The sequence below is a fragment of the Pyrgilauda ruficollis genome, unplaced genomic scaffold (assembly GCF_017590135.1).
Source record: "Pyrgilauda ruficollis isolate IOZ18807 unplaced genomic scaffold, ASM1759013v1 scaffold38, whole genome shotgun sequence".
NCBI lineage: Eukaryota > Metazoa > Chordata > Aves > Passeriformes > Passeridae > Pyrgilauda > Pyrgilauda ruficollis.
Genome location: NW_024525267.1, coordinates 4,141,120 through 4,164,762, shown reverse-complemented (window position 1 = coordinate 4,164,762; position 23,643 = coordinate 4,141,120). Strand labels below are relative to the sequence as shown.

Sequence of the window (23,643 nt, the reverse complement as noted above, 5' to 3'; positions counted from 1 at the left end):
GGGGGAGCCTGGGACGGGCGGCCCGGCCCGCCCCGCTCCGCCCGCCGGCCCCGCCCGGGCAGCGGCCGCTCCCCGCCGCCACCTACTCGTAGGAGGATCATGGAGCGGTTTATCTTGAGAGGCCTTAAAAAGCACCTGGATTCATCACGCCTAACATAGGCAGCAACACCTTCTACTAGACCAGGCTGCTCAGGGCCCCATCCAACGTGGCCTAGAGCACTGTCAGGGATGGGCATTCACAGCTTCTCTGGGCAGCCCGTTTCAGTGCTTCGCCATCCTCACTGTCAAGAACCTCCTCCTAATAGCTAATCTAAACCTACTCTCTTTCAGTTTGAATCCATTCCCCTTGTTCTGTCACTACATGTTCTTGTAAGAAGCTCCTCTGCGTCTTTCTTGTAAGCTCCTTTCAGTTACTGAAGGGCTCCCCGCAGGAAGCTCTTCCACAGGAGTTGTGTAAGAGTGGCTTATTCTGGAAGGAGAGGGCGGGATGTGAGCGAAAAGGGAAGGCAACAGCCTCCCCCCACTGGCCTGGCAGCAGCACCCGGGAGAGATGTGTCCTGCCGCTACTGCCTCCTTACCCGGAAGGAGTAAGGCTCGTTTGTCCGAATGAAAAGTGTTTATTTCATGTGAAAAATCAACCCAGAAGCCATAAGGTCTGGTGGCTAAAATTACAGATTCCCGTGAAGAAAGCAGCAGGCCAACTGCAAGGCTTCTTCAGTGAAATATCTCCGGTGCTTACATGCCCAGCCAGCCAGCTGTACTAATTACAGTTTAATCAATCCGGCACCCAAACCATTAATCCTAGTCTTTGGTGAGGCTGCTTCCCAAAAGCAAAGGACACAAAAGGAGACAGGAGTACTTCAGTGAGAAAGGGGATTTTATTAAAAATGGAACAATTTTTAAAAATTCCTAAACACCTCTCAATGTATTGCACACATCTCAATGTATGTTTAACTGATAGAGGTATTAGATGAGTTTAACTCACTGCTGCTGAGATGGACCATCCTGTTCCTCTTTGCCTAAACTAGTCCCCTAGTCCTGGCTGCCGTTTGGAGGTGTCTGGGAGAGGGGAGTGAAGTTCCAAAGCAATTCCACTGACTCCCCAAAAGTACACTAGGGATGGTGGGTGACCCACAGGCTGAAACTCCAGTTTTTGCTCACATGGAAGTAAAAAAGGGAATGTTGTCCCCAAAAGCAAAACAATAATACAAAACTCCATCTGACCCTCCCATGCATTTCCTCAAGAGATACACAGGGAAATGCACAGAGACCCCCAAACCCAGGATCTGTTCAGATGTATTGCCCAAGAAATAAGGAAACTGGGGTGGAATATCCTGGCAAGCAAAGAAAGACCTGTAAGCCTCTACACAAGTGTAACTCAGAATTAAAGTGTTTTATGTCCAGCTAGGACACTTGAAATCTGGAAAGCTCACCCACATATCCCAGCTTCTCTATTTCTACCAAGGGAAAAAGCATGCCATGCTCAGGCAGGCTCCTGAAGCATTTATGAGTCCAGTTTAACTTTGAAAAAACAGATTTCTTAAGTAATAAAAATCTCAAACATTCCTGCCTGGAAGAAAAATAATTTGTTCAGCAACTAAGTTTCAACTGCAAGTACTAAAACTAACAGAGGTGATTATTTTTTGATGAATCAAACCTATTCACCTACCCCCCCCCAGTAATTTTTTAAAAGAAAAATAGTGGTAGATACTTCTCTGAATATTCTGTTCATAGGATGATTACTGAGACAATGTTTAATACAACACTCACCTATTTCAATTTTCTGAAGTCCAGTTTGCTCACACCTTGTAATTCTTCTACACTCAGGTTGTTTCAGGATTGCGTATTGTATAGTAAAAAGTGCTAACTTTGCATGGCTGTCTGAATTCCACCAAGACTATCCTGTCTTGGCTGACAGCTTTCCAATGCAGGGAGGATTAGCTACTTCTTACATCCACACAGTAAGCACCAGTACAGGCCAAGCACCCCAAACCCACAGGTTAAATTAACATTCTGGATGTGGAGATGTTCATTAGAAAGGTGTTGATAATATTCCTAAGCAATCTAGATACATCTCAGGTGTAACTTGGCATCTCTTTGGAGGTGAGCTCAAGCAATGATTCCAAGTACTGGCATGCTCATTCTTCTGGAGCAGTCATCACCTGCCATGCCGAACTGTCACAGAATTTCTGTAGCTCACAAGGCAAGATACAATATCTCACTGCTGTAAAACTGTTGCCAGGAAAAAATGCAAATCGGGAAAATAAGGAAGGAAGTAGAAGAAAGCAGGACAGGGATAGGAAATTAAAATTCAAGTAAATATTTATATATATTGCTGCTGACTTGCAGAAAAAGTAGGGTCAAAAAACCCTCAACAAGTCTCATCTTAACTGTAGGTTTTAAAATCAGAAATGCTCCATGTTGCATTCAAGACATGCAACAAGTCTTGAATTCTGATAGCTAAGTGTTAGGCTACTTGCAACGAAAAGCCAGAGTAGCTAGAGACTTTGTATTCCTTCAATCATTTCAACCTTATCTACTGTGTTAAGGGGAGCAGGAGGAAGATGGCAAATTAAGTTAAAGGAAACTGAGGCAGAGACATGATAAACTGATTTTTAACATAAGTTCTCTTTTGCAGTCAAAGCCTATGGAGAGAGGAAAGTCTTTACTTGCTCAGGGTGAAAAATAATTTGCCTTGATCTGGTTGTAGTTGATTATGTATGTCATTTTCCTGGGCACACAGAAGACCTGTCCCTTCTTACAGGTGTGAGAAGCCACTGAAGTCAGCCATCCAAAGGGCAAGACTGCCAATATGACACATTTCCCATATAATTTAACTAAAGACATGTATTTCAGAGAATCCTAATGAAAATAGGACTTGTCAAGATGTAAACAATCATTTCAACCTTATCTACTGTGTTAAGGGGAGCAGGAGGAAGGCAAATTAAGTCGAGGTGACTCCTAGAAAATGCAATACAATGTATGTAGGAAGAAAACCTTTTTTGTAAGTTATAAAAGAAACAACAGTGGAGGAAAAAAGGATTTTAAAATTAATTAATATTAATTTTTCCAAAATAATCAATATTAATTTAGTAGTATTTGAAACCAACAACAAAGGAAAATACCCCAACAAGTAACCTTTAGAGCAAATCAGCTCCTTTCCTTTCCCATGTCTAATCCTCTTGCATCTTTAATTCTACAGCGACTGTACTAGAAAAATTACTATGGCAAGGTCTTCATGCTAGCATGAACCCTCTCAGTGTGGTTTTTTGGATGGCAAAAATGCCTAAAATAGCTCAAGGCAATTATGTGACTGCCCTCTCCCCTCCTCACCACAGGGTCAGTGCTTACAAACCTTCAGAGTGTGTGCAGACCTCCCTGGGGTGGGAATGAATGCAGTCCCCGCGTGCCTGGCTCCAGCGAGAGCCAGCTGCAGCCGTGCTGCTCTTCAGTGAGCTCAGGAAGGAATAATGCACTGCCTTCTTTTAGCTCCACAGTAAATTCTCCCTTGGGAATTTGTTCATATTAAATGTTTAACTACATCCAAGTTTTATTTCATAAAGTAAAGACAGCTCAAGCCAAGTCTCCTCATAGAAAAGAAACTATAATCCAGGGAGACAGTGATATGGTAATTAGAATGGCATTTCTTAATTAGCTATACACAGTCAGAGTCTCCACAATCACTGCACGCAGTAAGGACAAGATCCAAGGGGCAGAAGTGCTCCACTTTTAGGTGGGTGGCCCATAAAACAATCCAGAACATGGATAACCTGAAATCACAGCTATCTCCTGTAAGTACATTTGTGAGATAAATAAAGCAAAGGAACACATCTCCAAACACAAGCAATATGTGCTACACTAGCACCTTCCTTTCCAATTCTACAAAGCCAAAACATGAAAGCAGAGCCAAAAAACACTGCTGGTCAAAGCCCCTGAGACTAATTCCCTTAGAGGGAAAGGATTAAAGGTCATTTCCTAAAAAAGCTGGCAACTCACTGAAGTACTTATGTGGAAAAAATGTCATAGCTCTCAGTATTTTAGAACATTGTATTTTGAGATGTATTTAACCCTGATTTCCAAAAGTGAATAACTGGATCCTCAGTTATTTCAATATCTTGTTTTTATTTGATTTGATGAGTTTACTACTGAGCTCCTGCATCAAATGGTTTCTTTCACTACACAGACCCATCTTGTAACTCAAATATTACATTTGTAACTCAAGCCAGTAGTCAGCTCTTGATCCCAGGCCCAACCCCCCCAACTTCCCCAGTTACTGAATGTCAGCTTCATATGAGTAATTTCCTTAGTTCTTTTGAAGATTTTTACGGATTATAGACAGAAGACAAGTCTTACTGTAGACTTACATTTTTCCCTATATCCTTGCCACTTGATTAGGTATCGAATACCACAATATAACCCCAGATTTTATGGCTACTTTGATTGAAGCCTGTCAACATAGAAATGTTTCAGGGGAAAATACTATGGTATGAAAGATGTATTTTTCCTATTTGTAGATTACAGTACTACCAAATTTCAGTACTGATTGCTGTTCTACAGGTGAAGTCTGCTTTTTCTACCGAATATCAATCATTCCTGCCCTTTTATTTTTTTTTTTTTTTACTTAATGGCCTTTCCATAATTTTGTTTTGCTTTTGTGAAATTTGTGAAGCTAATTTGTACAGATCACTCTGCTAGCAGTGATAATCTGAACACACCCCCAAACACCTTGTGTTAAACTTAGTTTCATGATGAGCAAGTAAAATTCACATGTTCTTTATTTGTCCATATAATACACCTTTTTTTTTTTTTTAAGTTTTAAAATTAGATAAAAGCATATTAAATGGCAGGTGTATGAAGTTCTTCAGAAACAATGCCAGAACAAAAAATTGAATTACAAAATGTTAAAAAATATGTAGGTACATTTGAACTTAACATTCCACTAACGCATAATGTTACAGATATTGTCTAATGAAAAATAATTGTGCCACTTACCTATTTTTGCTGTTTCTAGGAACTTTTTATTCTGTACATAGGACGATTCTGTACAAAATATGAAGTCTACATTTTTATTACTTATTACCATAAAACAAGGTACAATGTATGTACAATATTAAAATGAAGCCATACTAAAGCCACACTAAAAAGACACTTGTAATATTACTTTCGACATTCCTGATGTACAGGTGTAATTTTGGAAAATGGGGGAAGGTATCAGACAGAACTTTATGAAGAACAACAGTCACCAAAATGCTACTTTAATTTTTCTTTTTATTTTGGATGTATTAGTTTTAGAATTGTTTAGTACAAGATTATACGAAATATATAAATATTGATAACAAACATGCTAAACCATTAGTGATGGTAAGATTTTGGAATATTGCCTAAGCAAATGTTCAGTGACCCAAAATTTCAAATATGCCTTTATAGAGAACTTGAAGCGTCTAAATTACCACAATACTTCCCTTTTTGGTGAGTGTTTATCTTCAATAAAGAATAAAAATAAAATCTAGACAGTGAAAGATGTTCTTATACGTTGAGTATCACACAATCAATCAAACACTGATATACAGTTGGGATTTTCCCCCCCCTTGGATAACATAAGAATAATTCCTTTCAGCAATCTCTTGCACAGACATACTGAACACCCAAAATCAAAGGTAACTGATAATCTACCAGCTAAAGATGGAAGTTCAAACAATGGTATATCAAAATACATAGATGTTGCTTTACACAATTAAAAAAGCACCCTTTTTCCCTCAAAAGTAGAAGGCATCTTTAAACTGTTTTCATATAGTTTATCCTAATGGTAAAGCGTTTTCTTTTTCAAGTTTTACAGGAAATGTTTTCAGACACTGTGGACATTCCACTTAAAGGTTGGGTTGGTCTTTAAATTTAGGTGTTGTAAGCCAATATTCACCACTCACAATTTTCTTCCAATAGACAATGTAACAAATATTGGAAATTGAATGTTAAATGCAACCAACGAACAGCAGGCACTACATCTGCACAAGGTTACTATGAATGTCTGCTTTGAGCAATACTTTTTTTTTTATGGATGCAGGAGATGTTATACTTCCTTAAAAAGTAAAACAAAACTATTTTTAAAGAAGCCACTTTATCTCTTTATGTATCAAGACATTAAACATTAAGTTATATCATGTTACTGCCAGAGACAAAAGAAACTAATCACCCATTTAGAATAGCAGAACACATTTCAAACAGCTTGTAAGCAGGATAAGTAAGTCAAAATACTGGCCACCCTGAGAGAAATCAAATATTGAAGACAAAGCACTATATTTTAAAAGAGATTTTCCTCCCGTGCTTTTCCATCTACAACAAAAAGCTCATTACATGCAAGTAATCTTGTGGAATATATAGCAGCATTTGAAGATCATCAGCAACTCAGATGCATTTTCAGTTCACTTGTGAGGTGTATTTGCAGCACATGTGCTCTTTACAACAACAACAAAAATATTTTCACGGTAAAATTATGGTCACTATCTCCTCAGCTCTTAGACTCATTTAAAAAGAAGCAGAATGGAATTCAAGAGTTATTTTTTTAAATTTTTTTTAAAATTTTAATAAGCTTATGATGTTGTGTTCATCTTTCAGATAAAAACTGATGCAACTGAAATCACACATAGTATCTGCCACAGAATATTGAACTCCTAGAGCCCAAGAAAAATGCTGAGTATTAAAAGCTCAGATAAGGGAGAAAACAGTGAAAGAGTTATTTTATTGACTTGAAAAAACTTAAAATGAAATTTTATTTTCAGACTATTCCCAGTCATAGTAAACAAATTTTCATTTTAGGAAAAATTCTTCTACTGGTTCATATCTGGAATATTGGTGCCATATTATACACTAAAGACTGGAAGATATGGCTTTAAATATACATAAAGTATTAGGATGTGGTATATATAGATATATATATCTTTACCCTAAGTAAAAGAGAAATTAATTTACAGAATTCTTAGAAAGGAATGATAACTGAGGATTGTCATGAATGTTACCAGTTTGTAAGCCATGTTTTATAATATGAAAGAATAATTGTATTTTCAAAACTGCTGGTATATAACAAGACAGCAATAATGTTGAAACAACTGTAAAGGTGAGAAATCCTAGAAAAAGTTTAATACTTATATTTGAAATAATTTTACTTCTGAAAACACTTGTTTATCATTAGTACCAACTATTGGTCATTCACTTATTTAGATGGAAAGATTTTATGGAACACTTTTCTCAAATATGACTAAAAAACCAGCATGTTATCAGCTAGCTGGTACTATGACAACACCTCCAGGAAATTGCGTCCACTTGATTATAGTCAACCCAATATTCTGCAAATGGGACTGGGTAATTTACCATTGTTTGAACTACTAATCTTGAGCTGCATACTCTATTAAGTTATTGCCTACAGAAATGGGTTGAAGAAAGCTTTGACTTTGTGTGTAACTGATTGGTATGGCACAAAAAAATAAGTTCTACTGTAGAACTGAGTCCAGAAAAAAAACCAATTTTTCCTCCAAAATAATATTTCACTGTAATAGTTTAATGCCCATCATGTGATATTAATTCATCAGCTCTGCAATGTGATTCCAAGGCTTTCATGGTATAGATATCCTGAGGCAGTTCTGACTTGCGTCGCACAAGAGGACGATCTTTTTTCTGATCTTTTTGTGCCTGAAATAAAAATAAATCAAAGTTAACCAAACATACTAATTACTAAACATTACTTAAGAGTACTTCTTGCACATCAGTACGCTCACTTACAGGAAAAGAAGTAAAAAACATCTGGAAAGAAGTTTATACTTTCTCCTCTACCCTCTTTACCATCTATGCAATTTCAAGTATTAAAACCAATTTTTTTGCTAAGAGGAAAACTAGAAACAACTATGAATTTCTAAGCTATTAACAACCATGACATCGCTACCATTTTACCAATGCTCTCTCAAAACCAGAAAATATTCCTAACAAAGTACATTTAATTTATAATAATAGTGTCTTTATGGAGTTCCCATGTCTGTCTCACCTAGCCTAATTTGTTTGTTTATTAATTTTTTTCATATAAGCAGGTCCTTATAAAAAACTGATTGGCTTTTACTTAGCTATTTATTTATTGCTGCGTTCAAAGTTACTAAGTCACAGTGGTCCAACAAAGTTTCTGAAAGAAACCTTAAAAGAGACTATGTAGCAGATTCACAGGCATTAGAAACATAACACTACTTCTGCTGCTAGACTATCATTTGAAAGTAGCAGCCCTGGTGAAGCCTATTACATGAAACAAATGGTTATGGGGCTGAAAACAGAAGCCAAGTTTATGATTAACAGTCACCTAAAGAAATTAATTAATACATTGGAGCACTTTGCTATCTTCACAAGGCTTTACCTGACAAGCCTCTTCTTTCACTGTCTTTTTCAGCGTCTGCAAATCTTCAATTAAAGGCCCGTCTGTTTCCATTGCAACAGGACTGTTCAGCAAACTCGTGTCACTGTATGTTGGGTACTAATAAAATGCAGAATGTTAAAATAATCATTCTTAGCCATAATAACTAAATACTAGGAGTGTATTTGAGCATTTGAATGATATGACTAGTTATTTGAGACTAACTTCAATATTTTATACTTCCAGGGACTAAGTAATAGATTTTAGAATTGAACTCCAATACTTTCAGACTTGGCAGAAATAGCCTGCTGAAAAATATAGTCAGCATTAAAAAAAGACGGTTTGATTATCTGAGACTCAATTTCAAAATACTCAGATTTGGTCAGTATTACATGTCTACAGTGGCAATCTGAAACCTTACTGATACATTGTCAAGTGCTCTGTGAACACTATAGTAATCCAAATACAATCGTTTTACTTGCTGATGCAATTTTGTGTTGGAAGAAAAAATACACTGTTAGAAGACCAATTGTACCTAATATACATTTAATATTATTTCAAACAACAATAAAAAAACCCCCACTTTTCTCTCTTTGGAATGAAAAACAAATATAAAAGTACTTTAGGAATTAAAAAAACCCAAAATCTTTGTTATCCAGTAATCTCAATATGTCAGATCTTATTTTAATTCAGATGAGGTGTATATCGTTTTGAATTCAGAACTTATTTACATGCACACACAGACTTTTTCATCAGTTTTCCCTCATAAATATTTTGGTATCTGAGTGTACCAATAACTTAATGCAAACGAAAAAAGATTAAAAAAAACCCCTAACAGCAAGGATTTAACAAATATAATGATTTAAAATCTTAAATTGTACTTCTGTGTCATGCAGAATCAGGAACAGCTCTGAATAACAAGAATCATCAGTTATTAGACAAACTAAAAAGTTAATAGACATTCCAGGAAAAAAGAAACTCCTAAAAATCCATTATTTAGAGCACTAAAAGCATTTATATTCTTATGTCAGTTCAGTGGAGCATTCAGTAATTTGTATTTTAAATTTCTTCCAAATATTAGCTTTCTTGAAGCAGACTATGCAGAACATACTGTATTCAGTGTACAGAATGTACTGTTATACCACTATACAGTGGAACTATACCACTATACATATATTAAGCGGTATCACAAAATGTATTTACAAAAAGTTCCTTGGAAAGAAAAGGACATTGATACTGTGAACTCGTAATTTTTCTACAACTCAATCCACTTATTTAGCCAAACAGGTAATAGCAAGTGACCATGTATATCAAATACTCTGCAAGCAATGCTTTTGTATGACTTATGTCATTAGAGAAATGTTTTGTCAGTGGAAGTCATTGATTGCATTCATATGAATAGTCCTTTTTGATTCATTTAATTGATCTGTTGTCAACTGACATTTTATTAATTTTAATAGATTTTACTTAAGCAGTTTAGTAATTGTTACCTGGCAAATAACCCAAGAGGAAAAAAAAGGATTATTAATTTCCTGTCCTTAGACAAAGAGATTACTTCATACTTTCTATTTTAAAATAGCACTGAGATCAGAAAGTGTCCCACTTCTGTTTACAGAGTACCATTTCTCCCTCTTCCACCACTTTAAACTCAGCTAGATGGTTTAGGAAATATACAGTACATTAAGTTTCTTGCTACAATATACCAGAATTCTGGCTGCGAAGTAATTTGAATGTTTGGAGGTTTTTTGTTCATAACAGAAAACCATATGACTGAGCTAAAAGAAAACTGGCAGCAATCTCCAGGCAAATGAAGGGGTTGTGGGGGGGATCCAAGCCAAACCATTTCCTTCTCCCATTATTTCAACATCCAATGAATAGTCTAAAGGACCTTTGTTTTGTTATCATAATTGGAGCCACATCATTAATGATGGACAGGATGGGTCCTGCAGGAAAGACCTGAGCAGCAGGTTCACCAGCAGAGCAGCCCAGTGCAAGTATGGGAACAAATGCACCAGACAAGAACATACAATATTAATCCATTTGACACAAAGGAAAACTGACCAGTCAAAACTCACAGTTTGCAGAAAGATCTCTTTTGTAATATACTGTTTGCAAAATAGCTTTGCAAGAGAAACCAGTTATGGCCTCTCTACATTTTTCCATAATTTTGCACAGTAACTTTTCAAACCGCAATACGGTATAACTCCTATTATACGGAAAGGAAAAAATACTTCATATCATACTTTTCAGAAACCTTTTTAAAAAAAATAATTACTTGCACAAGAGAAAGGTTACAAATTTGAAAAGTACTTTTATTGTGTATCTTCCATAATACAATTGGTGAAATTCCTTTATTTCCATGATCAGTCACACCTGTTTTCCCCCTCTGATATTTAACAAAATTAGAGTATTTAAACATGCACATGTTAATCTTTTCTAAATACCTGGGGATTTGATTTGGCTAGATTTTCTATTTTAACCCATGCTTCTTCCCGCTCCTTCAATTTTAGCTTCTCTCTGGAAAAAAAAAAATCATATAGAAGTAAAAGGATTCAACATAATAAATTATTTAGCTCTGTTTGAGTCTACTGTCCAAAACACCACTGTTGACAGGACAATTTGCATCATAGCAATACCCCACGATCTCAAATCAACATTAAAAGGGAAAAACTTAATTATTTTCTCATGAAAGCAACAAACTGGCTGATATCAGTTTATCTTTAGTACACGTACATCGTTAAAAGTAAAAATTAAAACACAAAGAAGTTTTTATCCAGGCTGAAAGATATTTGTGTTTTATTTCTAATATTAGAATGCTATATTGGTAAATAAGAAGTTGATAACTGACCATGAAAATGGCAGATTTTTACTTGTCAGCCCAACGGCTTCAGGTAACAGGTTAAAGGAAAAGGCACCAGAGACATTTTGAATTGAATTCTAACAGAGAAGTACCCAACAAAACCATGCTCATTCTAGGGAGTAGCAAGCCCAGAGGGATGACATAAATGTGGGTTGTTTTTTCTTGTTCTGTGTTTTTTTTTAAACAAAGTAGAAAAAGTTTGTTTTCTTACGCCTAATGCAATTTGAAAATGTAAAATCTAGGGTTTGTTTTCCTTTCCTTCTTACAAATAAACATCTTCTTGCAGAGACTAGAATGATCACCTGTCTTTGAAGGCCAGTAGAATTTAAAAGAATTTTGCACTATGAGTGCTAAAAACGCTCTCAATGCACAGAGCAGATGATCCAAATGTCGAGAAAAAAAGGAAGAGCAATTATATCTAAGCAGATACACAATTTGCCTTCAGCTCTCAATTAAATTAATTTAAGATGGAAGGTAGGAACTCTTTAACCATCCCCCTTTTCAGTTCTTATGTGGTGGGAAATTTTTTATTTTGGTTTTGTGTTGCTAGCTCATTGCTCAGCACTCTGCTTTAGTTCACACTCAAGAGCATCACCTAAAAACGTTATAAAAATCAGAGAAGAAAAGATTTGATTTCTCATTTAAAAGGGGTTCCACTTACTTGCAATCAGGAAAAAGAGAATTAGTCTTTTTCTGAAGAGCCAATGCTCATATTTTGTCATCTATAAACATACAAACCTTAAGAATTTGATACAGTACAAGATCATTTCTTCTTGAATTCTAATAAGGAACTTCAAAACTTGGACAAATCAATCTACATTGAGAATCTGTACTACTTCCAGTGTACCAGTTTAAAAGAGGTGCCTCATCTGAACCACTACTTGAAAGAATCCCTGATTACTTTGAAATCTAAAATAAAATTCAAATCCTGGTATTATATATCCAGTTAGTGGGCAGGCACCCACTAACTGCTTCCAGCCCCTAAAATGAGACCCAAAACATTAACACTTCTGACTTCTCTATCTCATTTTAGCAGGATTCTTCCATCAAATAAAATCTGTACTACAGACCTGCACTACAGTAGAATAACAACTTGATTTCAGGTAACATATATAATAATATGAAGACATGCTAACACACAATGCAATACTGAAAAATACGGGGAAAGTATTTTGGGACAAACTGATTGACAACATGAAAGGAAGTAACACTGGGTAAATAAAGCATGCAAAAATAAAACACAGAATGTGAACTAAACTGTTCAACAGACCCTCTACACTGGGCTCCACCATGTAGTGGTGTCCCTCTCAAAAACTTAATTTTCAGGAAGATGATGAGCCCAGAAGTATGAGGTCTAAGCCTCCATGAGATGCCTTATTGTCAAGAAGATTTACAGTTCACATATAACAAGAAGTTTCAGCAAGTCAACTTTGAGACTGTTGGAATCAAATGGGCAACTTCACACTACTGACACAGTGGTTTTTCAGAGCTAAAGCACTCTGAACAAATTACTCAAGAACAGACAGACACACTGACATGAGAACTTACTTCAGTTTTTCTGCTTTAAATTGCTGTGTGCAGTCATCGAACAGTTTTTGGTTCATCTCCATGAAGAGTTTCAGAGCATTGTATATCAAGCCATGTATTGTCCTATAAGTAAAACTTCTGGTTGAAACTCAGAGTACTTTAAACTTTGAAATCTACTTTTTCTGGTCAACAGTAGCCAATAGCCTACATAACTGGAAAATTACATCATTTCAGAATAAGTGGAAATAAAATTAATTAGTGGAAGTTTCAATTTACCCACAAGAGGCCTAATACAAGTACTAAAATTACCAACTTTGAATGCAGTTTTCTTACTCTGTAGTACTACTAATCACTTACACTTCTGACATTTGAGCTTCACTCTCAATACTACATGTATCAATACAGGCCTAGTTGTGAAATTTAGTAGCTGACACTAATCCCATAGGGGTTAGCAGAGAAAATGCAGTAAGTGAGTGATGTAAGTAACTTACTGGCTACTGATAAATTGAAGAAAAAAAAGAGTTAGTAATTAAAAGGAGTGCAAAAAGGACCCCATTCCTTTTGAAAACTGCCACACAGCAACAGACTCAGCTCAACACAATTATGCCAGAATGTTTAAGAAATGTGTTAGAAAAGTAAAGTTGAAAACATCAAAAAAATTACACAAAACCAATCTGCTTTATGAGGCACTTCTACAGATTCATTTACAGTTCTAGGCTGTAATGTACTGCTGCTCAAAAAGCAATCTGTTAAATGATTACTTTGTATTGTATATGGAGTTACAAGTAAGAGTGCAGCTGTACTGGTAGCATGACTTTTACTCAGAATGAAATGAATGCATGACCTTGAAAGTCAGAAAAAAATAACCAACAGCAACCCACATTTACTATGTACAATTGCATCACTGAATTGGAATTTTATTAATGAGTACATTATTTATTACTGCTTGCACCCAACGACAGCAAGCAACCACTTTAACATCACTTTATTTTCCATTTCTTTCCCAGTGTTTAATTGCAGACTGATTACTCATTCTTGGCCAGCCCATCAGCAGTCCTCAATTCACAGCTAGAGCCAGACTGGGACACTGTCACCATCCCAGCAGTTGCACAATAGCTCAAACAAAGAGGCACTTTACAATGGAACAGCTGCAGAAGGGAGCTGACCAGGACTGTTTTCATGCGTAAGTACTACGTTATTGTGGGGAAAAAAGTGAAAATAATCCATGGAGAAAGAAGAAAAAAAGCAATGAACAAAAAGAAAATAAAAAGAAGGGGAGAAAATTATCTGATCTACAACATATTTCACTAGAATGCAGAAGAAATGCAAATCAGCAAATAGGTTAGTGATCAGAAATCAAAGTTAGTCTTTAGAAGTATCTGAACTACAGATGAATGCCAAATTTACTCCATATTTATAGAAGAATGTCATGGATTAGATGCACTAAAACACCCTTTCTTGTTTAATTAAAAAAGGAAAAACTATCTTCCACAGTTCTAAATACTTCCTCAAAATTGACAACAACAGTCTCTTTATCCAGCAACTTCAACGCCACAGAATAAACAGCTCAACACACTGTTAAACTAGCAACTCACAGATCCAAACTCTTAAACCTACAACTATATAAGTGAAGTAGCAGAAATTTGTACAAATGTTTCTTACTTATTCCAATGCGTCTTTGAATTCCGGTACAAGGATGGAAACATGATGGGTAAAATCTTTGCTGCATTATCACTAATTAAACTCATAATATATTCATTATTCCAGTAGTATAATGCTCGCTCTGCAACCTAAGACAACATGAAAAAAGGAACACTTCTTCAATCTCTTACAGAGCAAATAATTATAACATTTGGCAAATATAAGGGAAAGGTAAGAAAAGTTGCAAATCAGTCTTGGATTTTTTAGTGCTAATGGGAGTCATGGAGCTGATGGAAAGAGAGACAGAAAAATTGCTTTTTACCTTGCTAGGGACATGATTCAATCTATAACTCATGAACTCTGAAATTCAAGCAAAGAAATACTTTTCCAAAAGAAACAGTATTTGTAGAACTTGTATTACAAGTAATGAAATGAAAACACTATATTGAAAGGGTTCAGGTACTTCTGAAAACACTTGAGTTTTTCAGCTTTTTTCAGGTAAGCAAAACACTGAAGTGAATCACCCAAATGAATGCACATATTGCACTCTTGAGAAGAAACAGTAAAGCTAATGTTTAACTTGTTTGGATAACTTGACACAGAATTGAAGACTTCTTTGCAACAAATAAAATTCATTATGGTGAATAATACATTACAAATCTGCTTTACAAAAATTCTGGTATCATTGTACATGCAGTAAATACAGACCTGAAAGTGTGGACTGGACACACATTTGGCTAGCTGCCTGAAGAGAGGTTCCATAACTTTAACAAATTCAGATGGCTCAATAACATCTAAAATTTCTTCTAGTTCATTTAAAAACATGACTTCTTTTGGACTGTGAGTCTTTGGCCAGTATTTTAGCAGTGCCATTACCACCTGTAGAGACAAAAGATAAAATAATTTTGTAATTTCACTTTACCTTGAACTCAATTATAATGCATTAATAAGTCTGGTATTTTAAGGAGAACACAAAACTCGTGATTTCTTGTCCTATGTAACAGTAGTAATGGGACATGGTTCAGTGTCACAGAAATAACTGTTAATAGGTCTAAACTCACTTCTTCAAAAAACAAAGTTATACATCTGTAAGACATGTTCAAAAATAGTTATCAAAATACTAGAGAGAAAACCTAACATCTAACTTAGTATGATCAAAGTGCAAATTCCCTACTACATTACCAGGAAAATTACCTGCCACTTAAGTGACAGCAGCTTTAAATCTCTACCTTCTTGGGGATGCAATCCAAAACTCAAGCAATTAAGTTCTATCAATATATTTTAATAAAGTATTTATTACAAATGCCTGAATTACAGGTGACCAACTATTCTAGGTATGTTGCTCTTAAACTTTGATTTGACTATGTTACTATAATCTTAGTTTTAACTTGCTTCATGATTAATAAATTATTTACACCCAGCTTGCTTACCTAGCAAACCATGAACACTCAAAACACCGTTCTGTGATTCTATGATTTTTAAATATAAAAGCTGTAAGCAATATTTAATATCATCACTGACAACTCTGAGAATGAAGTGATTCTTTCATGTATTATTTAGTCATGAAAACAGACATTATGTCCTCAATGAAGCCTTGGTTAATATTCATAGATACTAAAAAATAAGATGTCAAAAAGTCTCGTGTGACAATTATAAGAGGAAGCAAAGACCAGGATCTTTTGAAGAGGAACTTAGTACTTTGCTGATGGGTGTGCTAAGTTTTTAAAGAAAGTTGTAATCACATACTAATTTGGGATCAAAAAAGGAAGCTAACCTGGTTGCATATTAGTTCTAGATTTCTAGATTCCTACTAGGAAATATGCAACATCCTATCTGATGTCTGGAGGAAAGCTAAGAAAACAAGATCTCATACAGTACAAATGGCAGAATGCCTGACATTTTCTACCTTATTAAATATTAAAAGCTCCAGCTAGAAGAGAACTCCTGCTCAGGTGCACACGTACCATTTGTTTCAAGAAATCCAGTTTCCATTTTACAATGGAAATGGTCATAATCTAATAATGCACTTTTGTTAGCAGCAGTTGTTTTATTGATCTACTGATTAAACAGATTAGTTCTTACCTACTTGATATTGGGTGTAATGAAGCAAACCACTAGATACTATAAAGGACAGGTAAAATTATTCATCTCTGCAATTATGTGCAGCTAGACCAAAGCCTGATTTTGTCCAAGGTTGGTGGACATTAACAGGATCTGATTTAAAAGCCTTGCACCAGTAGGTAGCTGTGTGTCAGAAATCTGTTCTCCATCGTAACATCCATCTCTGAACAGAGCACAGTTCAGGCAAACTAATTTCTGACTAAACTACTTCTGGATCCACCATCTCCTATCTGCTCAGCCAGAACAAAATAAGCAGAATAAAATCTTCGTAAGAGCTGTACTATTAATGTTGTTTTAGTTAGTTTTAGATATTCTGAATGACTGCTGGAAAAAACTAAATTTGATAGATCAAAATGGTTAAATATTTGACTCAAATATGAACAATTACAAATAAATACTTTGATCCCCAAACCTCCTTAAACAGTCTACAGATGTAAGGTGTACTAATAGTTCAAAATATGTAATAATAGCAAGATGAACTTACCGGTTCTGTAAGTGTGCTGTCCTTTTCTAAAAATTGAACTACACAGTATGCCAGCTACAGTAAAAGAAAAGGAGTTTTATTAATTCTCACTATGAAGCTGAACACATTTTGAAGTCACTAGCATAAGTCAAGAATAATTTTGAATGCTTCAAACAAAATACAAGTTTCTTCCTGTAATTTAAAAAAATTTAAAATTTAAAAACCTATTTGGCACACAACTTAACAGAAGGGTAAATAGCCTTTAGCAATTCTTTCCAACCTTTGCAAGTCTGTCCTCACCTTTTCCTCTGTTATAATATAGATACACGTGACGATGTTTTCTTTTTAGACCTAGTACTTTGCATTTCATCACACTTCATCTTTTCAAATACAGGACTTAAAAACCATGACCTTGTCCTCTAGAGTGCTTTCCACTCACTAACATTTTGGTGTCCTGTGCTGATTTAGTAAGTATTTTCTATTTCATAACCTAAGTTAGATAAAAGTGCATTGAAACTGCAAATCTTGGCATTTTTTAATATCACAACTATGATAACTATGCCTATCAATATAAGCTGATGGATTAAAAGAATGGTACAACTCAGAAGCCCCCTTTTTTCTGTGTACTTCTAAAAGGATATACTGAATTAAATAATGATGTCCTTGTAAATTCCCAATTCCTTTCAAAACACCAACAAACTGAATTCAGCTGAACTGCTTAATGTAATTTAGAATGAAGTGTTTATAGATGACATTCATTAAAACCATCTTTTCTGCAAGTTTTTATGTCTAAACATTAGAGACAAGAAGATAAACAAAAAATCCTGCATGGATAAATAGTAAGAACTCTCACATTAACCAGCTACTACATATGTTTAATCTATAAACATTACAGTGCTTTTAAAAAGGGTATTATTGTGTACACACATGTTTTCTTTTTAATTTTTCTATCAACAAGTGAAGCATTATAAGCATATGTGTTAAGTAATTTCCCCGAGGCCGACTAGCAAGGAAGTTTTGGAGCTTAGAACTGAATTTACAGCAGACCTACTCAAGTCCCCCAACCTCTTCTAGCAAGTTTACTTTAACACTAGTATGAAAAACACCAAGTAAAATTTACCTGTGGATGGTAGACACTGAGTGATTTCACTTTGTGCAATGGTAACAAAACCTTCAATAGGAATATTTTGTGCTCTTCTTTTAATGGTAAGGCAAATCCATTAATTATGCTGCCAGAGAAAGAAATTTAAAAATAAAGATCAGTAATTATATGGAAGTTTGCGCTAATGTACAGGATATACAAAAATTCTTGGGCTTGTTTTCTAATATTTACAAATAAATAGAATAGTCAATCAATCTCTGTCCATACCTTAACCAAGTTTTTCAGAAGTCTCAAATTCTTTTTCTAAGATGCACACAACTGTACCTACAGTTCAGACTTCACCCTTCACTATGAACTACTCACTGTTTCAAAGCTTTGAATACACACCTCTCCCAGCTTCTTCATGGGATTAACAAGTGAAACAGAGACTGGATGTAGAAGAGGTAATCCAGGACAGCAGACAAATCAAAATATGACTTCTACTTAACTATTAGTATTTCTGCAAGGCCCTAGATTACAACCAAACAGCATATCCCAACACAAGACAACCCAGTTAGAGCTGAGTGCAGATGTAGCTCAGTACTGGGTCAATGGCACCTTCACCTAAACCCACAGCACCAGAACAAGAAGCTCTGTGTCAACAACATGCTCGGTGAAACTTCTTAATGGACTGGATGAATAACCAATACAGAACAGCTCCAGCACAGAAGCCTCATTGAGCTACTAGAAATTTTGATTTGGAAGCCTGAGGGGATAAAAAATCCCCAAACCAACAATGTCACTTTTAAATTTGTAATACTTACAGCCAGCCTAACAAAACCCAAAATGAAAAAGCTGGTGACTCAATAACAGTTTGGAAGATTTAGCTCCATATTCTAGTACTTAAACTTTATAGTTTTCATGACGAGTTTTGAAGAGCATTACCTGAGTATAGTGCGTTGAAGTAATGATGGATATGTAACTTCTTTAATCACTGAAAATTTAATTGAAAATTAAAGAACTATTCTGGGCAGGCATGTAGACCTAGGAAATTTTAACACATCTTTGCAATTTCAACAGCCTTCTGGGCTGCATTAGAAACAGCACTGCCAGTAAGTTGAGGTGAGTCAGTGATTCTTCACCTCTGCTCAGCCCTGGTGAGACATCTGGTGTTTGTGTCCAGGACAAGAAGGATGCAGATGTACTGGAGGGAGTCCAGTAAAGTGCAGTGAAGAGGCTGGAGCATCTGACATACAGAGAGAGGCTGAAAAAGGTGTTTAGTTTGAAGCAGAGAAGGCTCAGGGGGATCTCACCCATGTGTGCAAATACATGAAGGGATGGTGTGAAGAGTCAGACTCTTCTTAGCAATGTGTGTTGAAAGGGCAAGAGACAAATTGAAAGATGGGATATTTAATTCAAGGACAAGGAAAAACTCCTTTCTTCTCTGAGTGTGGTCAAATGGGGGAACCCATTTCCCAGAAAGATTGTGGAGGTCTTCATCCCTGGAGATATACAAAGTCTGACCAGACACAACCATGAGCAACCTGCTCCTGCTCATCTCTTACTTTCATGTGCAAAGATATGGAAATACCATAAAGTAATCTGAGCTTTTGCAGTGCACTAATGTATAAAAAAATGCCAAGAGCTTGCACATGGATTACAGAAATCAGTTAATAAAAAACTCACTAGTTTCAATGGGGCTATCACCTTTAAATTGTAAAATTTTAGTGTCAAAGGCTTACAGATACATCACTGAAGTCTAATAAATTATGGGATAAGCAAAATGAGGTTTCTGAAGTATCATAACCTGTGCCTCCTTTGTTCACCCATTATATGCTCAGTGAAGAATTTTTAGTAAGTTTAAACTCACTACATTTTACCGCTAGTTGCTTTACAACTAATGTTAACTAGAAAATAAGACCTAAAAAATAGGATTACAAAAATTGTCATGTCCCAAAACATTGCCAATTCAAGTTTTTGCTGTGTTTCTAAAATCTTACACAAAACCCCCTCGATTTTTCAAGTCTACCCTTAAAACCAAGCGAGTTTAATTAAAACAAAACCTACAACTTACCTTCCCAGTATTTCCAGTAATTCTGCTATGCCATTGTGATGTTCTGTTTCATAAATAAACCTAAATAAATGAAACATTTTATTGGTTTATTGCAGAGAAGAGATACAAATCTAACACCAAGATTCCTATCTATCATTACAGGTAGCCTTGACCCCAAATATTTCAGTCAGTAAAAGGAAAGCAGAGAGACACAATGGAAAAGAAACTTTGTGGAAACAAAAATCAGCAGCCCACCCAGCTGCTTTCAAGCTTCACACCTGCTTTGCTCTTTTCTCCCACATTTAACAAAGCAGCCTACACTCAAGCTTTTCCCAATACTCATATTTTATGCCATTTTAATAATGCAAAACTGAACACAGTTCAAATAACACTTTAAATATTAAAATAACACAAGAGTATCTGGCATAATTAAATGTCATGACTCAACCTCCTATAGCAAATGCAAGCACAAAGTGTTCAAACAGTTACTCCTTCTGGATGTAAAAAGCTTCTTGGCATTACAGATCTCTGCACACAAAAGGCTTGCAATAAACAAAGGAAGTCACATTTTCCTGTGTCTTCTTTAGACAGAGCACTGTCATTTATTAGGCAGTCACCTTTCAGCCTCCTTCACCCAAGTGTAAATTTGTTGACAAAGTTCTATGCATGGCTTCAGCTAATTTGCAGAGTTATAAACATTTACACTTAGGAGAAAATAATTCCACTAATTTGAAAGCATTTTTTCATTTGAAAATTTGTCATAGGCTGAGGTATTAAAAGCTATTTTTAATCCAGGATATCTGAAGTGACAGTTTTTAATTCTTGAAGATCCTTTCCATATAATTCAGGATATAATTCCAAGCAAAATTAAACACACCGATGCAAAAAATGTTTGGATTGACATACAGGTTTCATAATTAAAAAAAAAAAGTATTTTACTTCAGGGGAAAAAATAGACTAATGCACTATGGGGAAAGAATTAATGTAATTCTGGTCAATGACTAAAATACAAATGAAGGCCATAAATTTCTTAGGTAAGCACAGTAATAAACTGACAACTTGAAGGTAAAAGTATATGAAAATGAAATATTTCTGAAGTTGTACACATACTTCAAGAGTTTATAATTTCACACATAATTCAAGACAGGCTAAAACAACTTCCCTCCTTGGTGAGCATAAACAAGTGCACCAGTTTACATTTGGATGCAAAATTTTTGACTTTGAGCTCCTAAATATTATACAGCTAAGTGAGTTTTTCTCTAAGTTTGTGGTTGGCTTTTCTTTTTCTCCCACAACTTCATAGCTGCGAAAATTATATAATCTCCCATATACATGTCAGATGGAAAACTCTCTTATACAAACTATACAAAGTTGATTTAATGACCAGCTCATTTCTTAGTCTTTCAAAAACTTAGCACCAGAATTATCTGTATTTGAAGACTTTGCTTCCACTATCTCTGAAAGCAAAGTGCAGGAAATGGCAAATAAAAAACTTTTCAGAAGTGCATATAATGTGCTATGATGCTGTTTTATCATCTGTTCAGATATTTGAACTAATTATGCATTTTGGATTTAATAAAATCCATGGGAAATTTATTGATGTGTGGGGAAAAAAATCTGCATGTGCTATGATGCTGTTTTATCATCTGTTCAGATATTTGAACAAATTATGCATTTTGGATTTAATTTAATAAAATCCATGGGAAATCTACTGATGTGTGGGGAAAAAAATATCTGCATCTTCAAGATCCACCTGTACTTTTTCCTTGGGATATACTGGCTCTTCACTTGTCCTGTGAAGTCAATTTCCAGTTGACTGCATGACACTACAGGCTCACTAATTATTTTAAAGTAGCTCTTCTGTATCCCTTCCAAAGCCCAGCTGTTGCCACAGCAGGGAAGATTAGCTCCCTCTGCAGCTGGTACTGCCAGGTGCCATTCATGATATGGCACTGAGGGCCCCACACATGGATTTTGGGATGAAAACAGTGGCAGAGAAGGAGCATGATGGAGGGAGTGTAAAACAGCTACACAACATTATTAATTGTAGAAAAGCAAAGAATATCAAAATGAAAACATTCAAACAGGCACCACAATCTTGCATTCACACGGGATGTAACAGCAGTAAAAACACACTTGCAAAGACCTTTGGTAATACAGTGATTTGTATCAGTGATAATACTACAGTTCATTCTGTGGCAGCAAACAAGTATTTCACAAGAGCTCAACTGCACATGTCAATTCTGAGGAAAGAAGAGGCAGCAGACATGTTCCTTCAAGCAAATTACAGATGTCTCAGTCATTCAATTTCAGCCAATTTTCTGCATTATGAAGAACTACACCTTATGAAGGCATTAGTGTAATACAAACACTACTACTCCCCCACCCCAAAAAGAAAAGCCTCCCACAGAGATACCAAACCACCCACTAAATCATACACTAACTCAAATTTCAGCTGCCAGATATATGCCATAGGCAAGACTACCCTAATTTAAGTCTCCCAGAGTGGTATTAATTATTATTAGATATAGCAATGTTGAGTATAAACATATTAAAAATTTTAAAAATTGCTAGCAGTGTTTTGGAGTGTTTTAACTGCACACCTCATCACATGTACCATAATACAAAGATGTTGACATACCTATAAAATATATTATTAATTTGTTTCCGGATGTAAGCTCTTAAGCCTAAGAATTTCCCATATATTCTGTGTAGAGTTGTTTTAAGAAAATCTCTTTCACGAGGATCTTCACTGTCAAAGAGCTCTAAAAGCTGAAAAGAGAGGAAAAAGAAAAGATGCACTTTAACTGAATCTAATGCATTGTAAAAATAATTTAGACTTGAAGTAAAAAAAAAAAATAAAAAAATCTTTTTTTTATCTTACCTGTAATACAAACTTCTGATCAATATATTTCTTAGCTATATTAGGTTGAAAATCTGGAGATTCTAAAAACCTTAAGAAAAATTCATAAACAAGCTGGAAAAAATAAACAACAAAAAAACCCAGTATTAGTCTTTTAAACAAGAAATGTTTTATAAGCATCACATTACTAAAATTGCTGATTAGTTGCTCAGAACTGCAAAATGTTTTTAGTTCTATTTATCAACATAACACACAGTAAAAACTTTGCCCTTGCTCTCCTGACAAATTACAAGAACTTGAGGTTATTTAAACTGCAGAAATTCTGTTGAGCTCCATCACTACACTTTACTCAAGTGACACACAGTAATCTAATATTTATCATGCCCAGAAGTCCATGTTCTAAGAAGCCTCTGTTCTCCTCTGTTTGTCACGGTACCTCTGAAAGTTAAAGCTGTGCCAAAGCCAGATCAAAGCAATCATAGTGACAAATAGCTCATTTAAAATCTCAGCAGTTACATCTCTTCCACAAGAAACAACGAGCCTTTAACCTATAACAACTGATTTTTGAAAAAAAATATTTTCAGTTTTAATTCAAGAAACACATTTTAAAAATTACATAGCAAAGTAATTGTTTTGAGATAAACACAT

The 23,643-nt window shown here is 35.3% G+C and overlaps 1 protein-coding gene across 2 annotated transcripts in view; it reads right to left on the bottom strand.

Moving 5' to 3' along the window:
- Window positions 1–4,997: 4,997 nt before the first annotated feature.
- The window catches only part of PPP2R5C (protein phosphatase 2 regulatory subunit B'gamma), a 72,745-nt gene continuing 54,099 nt past the window's right edge, over window positions 4,998–23,643 (bottom strand). For both annotated transcript variants that reach the window (XM_041476235.1, XM_041476236.1), the window contains 11 exons: window positions 23,017–23,109; window positions 22,774–22,904; window positions 20,154–20,213; window positions 18,119–18,227; window positions 17,020–17,073; window positions 15,123–15,293; window positions 14,436–14,563; window positions 12,795–12,896; window positions 10,831–10,903; window positions 8,390–8,506; window positions 4,998–7,683 (listed from right to left, as the gene is read on the bottom strand). In XM_041476235.1, the coding sequence (XP_041332169.1) occupies window positions 7,552–7,683; window positions 8,390–8,506; window positions 10,831–10,903; window positions 12,795–12,896; window positions 14,436–14,563; window positions 15,123–15,293; window positions 17,020–17,073; window positions 18,119–18,227; window positions 20,154–20,213; window positions 22,774–22,904; window positions 23,017–23,109 (1,170 nt within the window). In that variant the 3' untranslated portion in view covers window positions 4,998–7,551. The remainder of the gene's footprint in view (window positions 7,684–8,389; window positions 8,507–10,830; window positions 10,904–12,794; window positions 12,897–14,435; window positions 14,564–15,122; window positions 15,294–17,019; window positions 17,074–18,118; window positions 18,228–20,153; window positions 20,214–22,773; window positions 22,905–23,016; window positions 23,110–23,643) is intronic.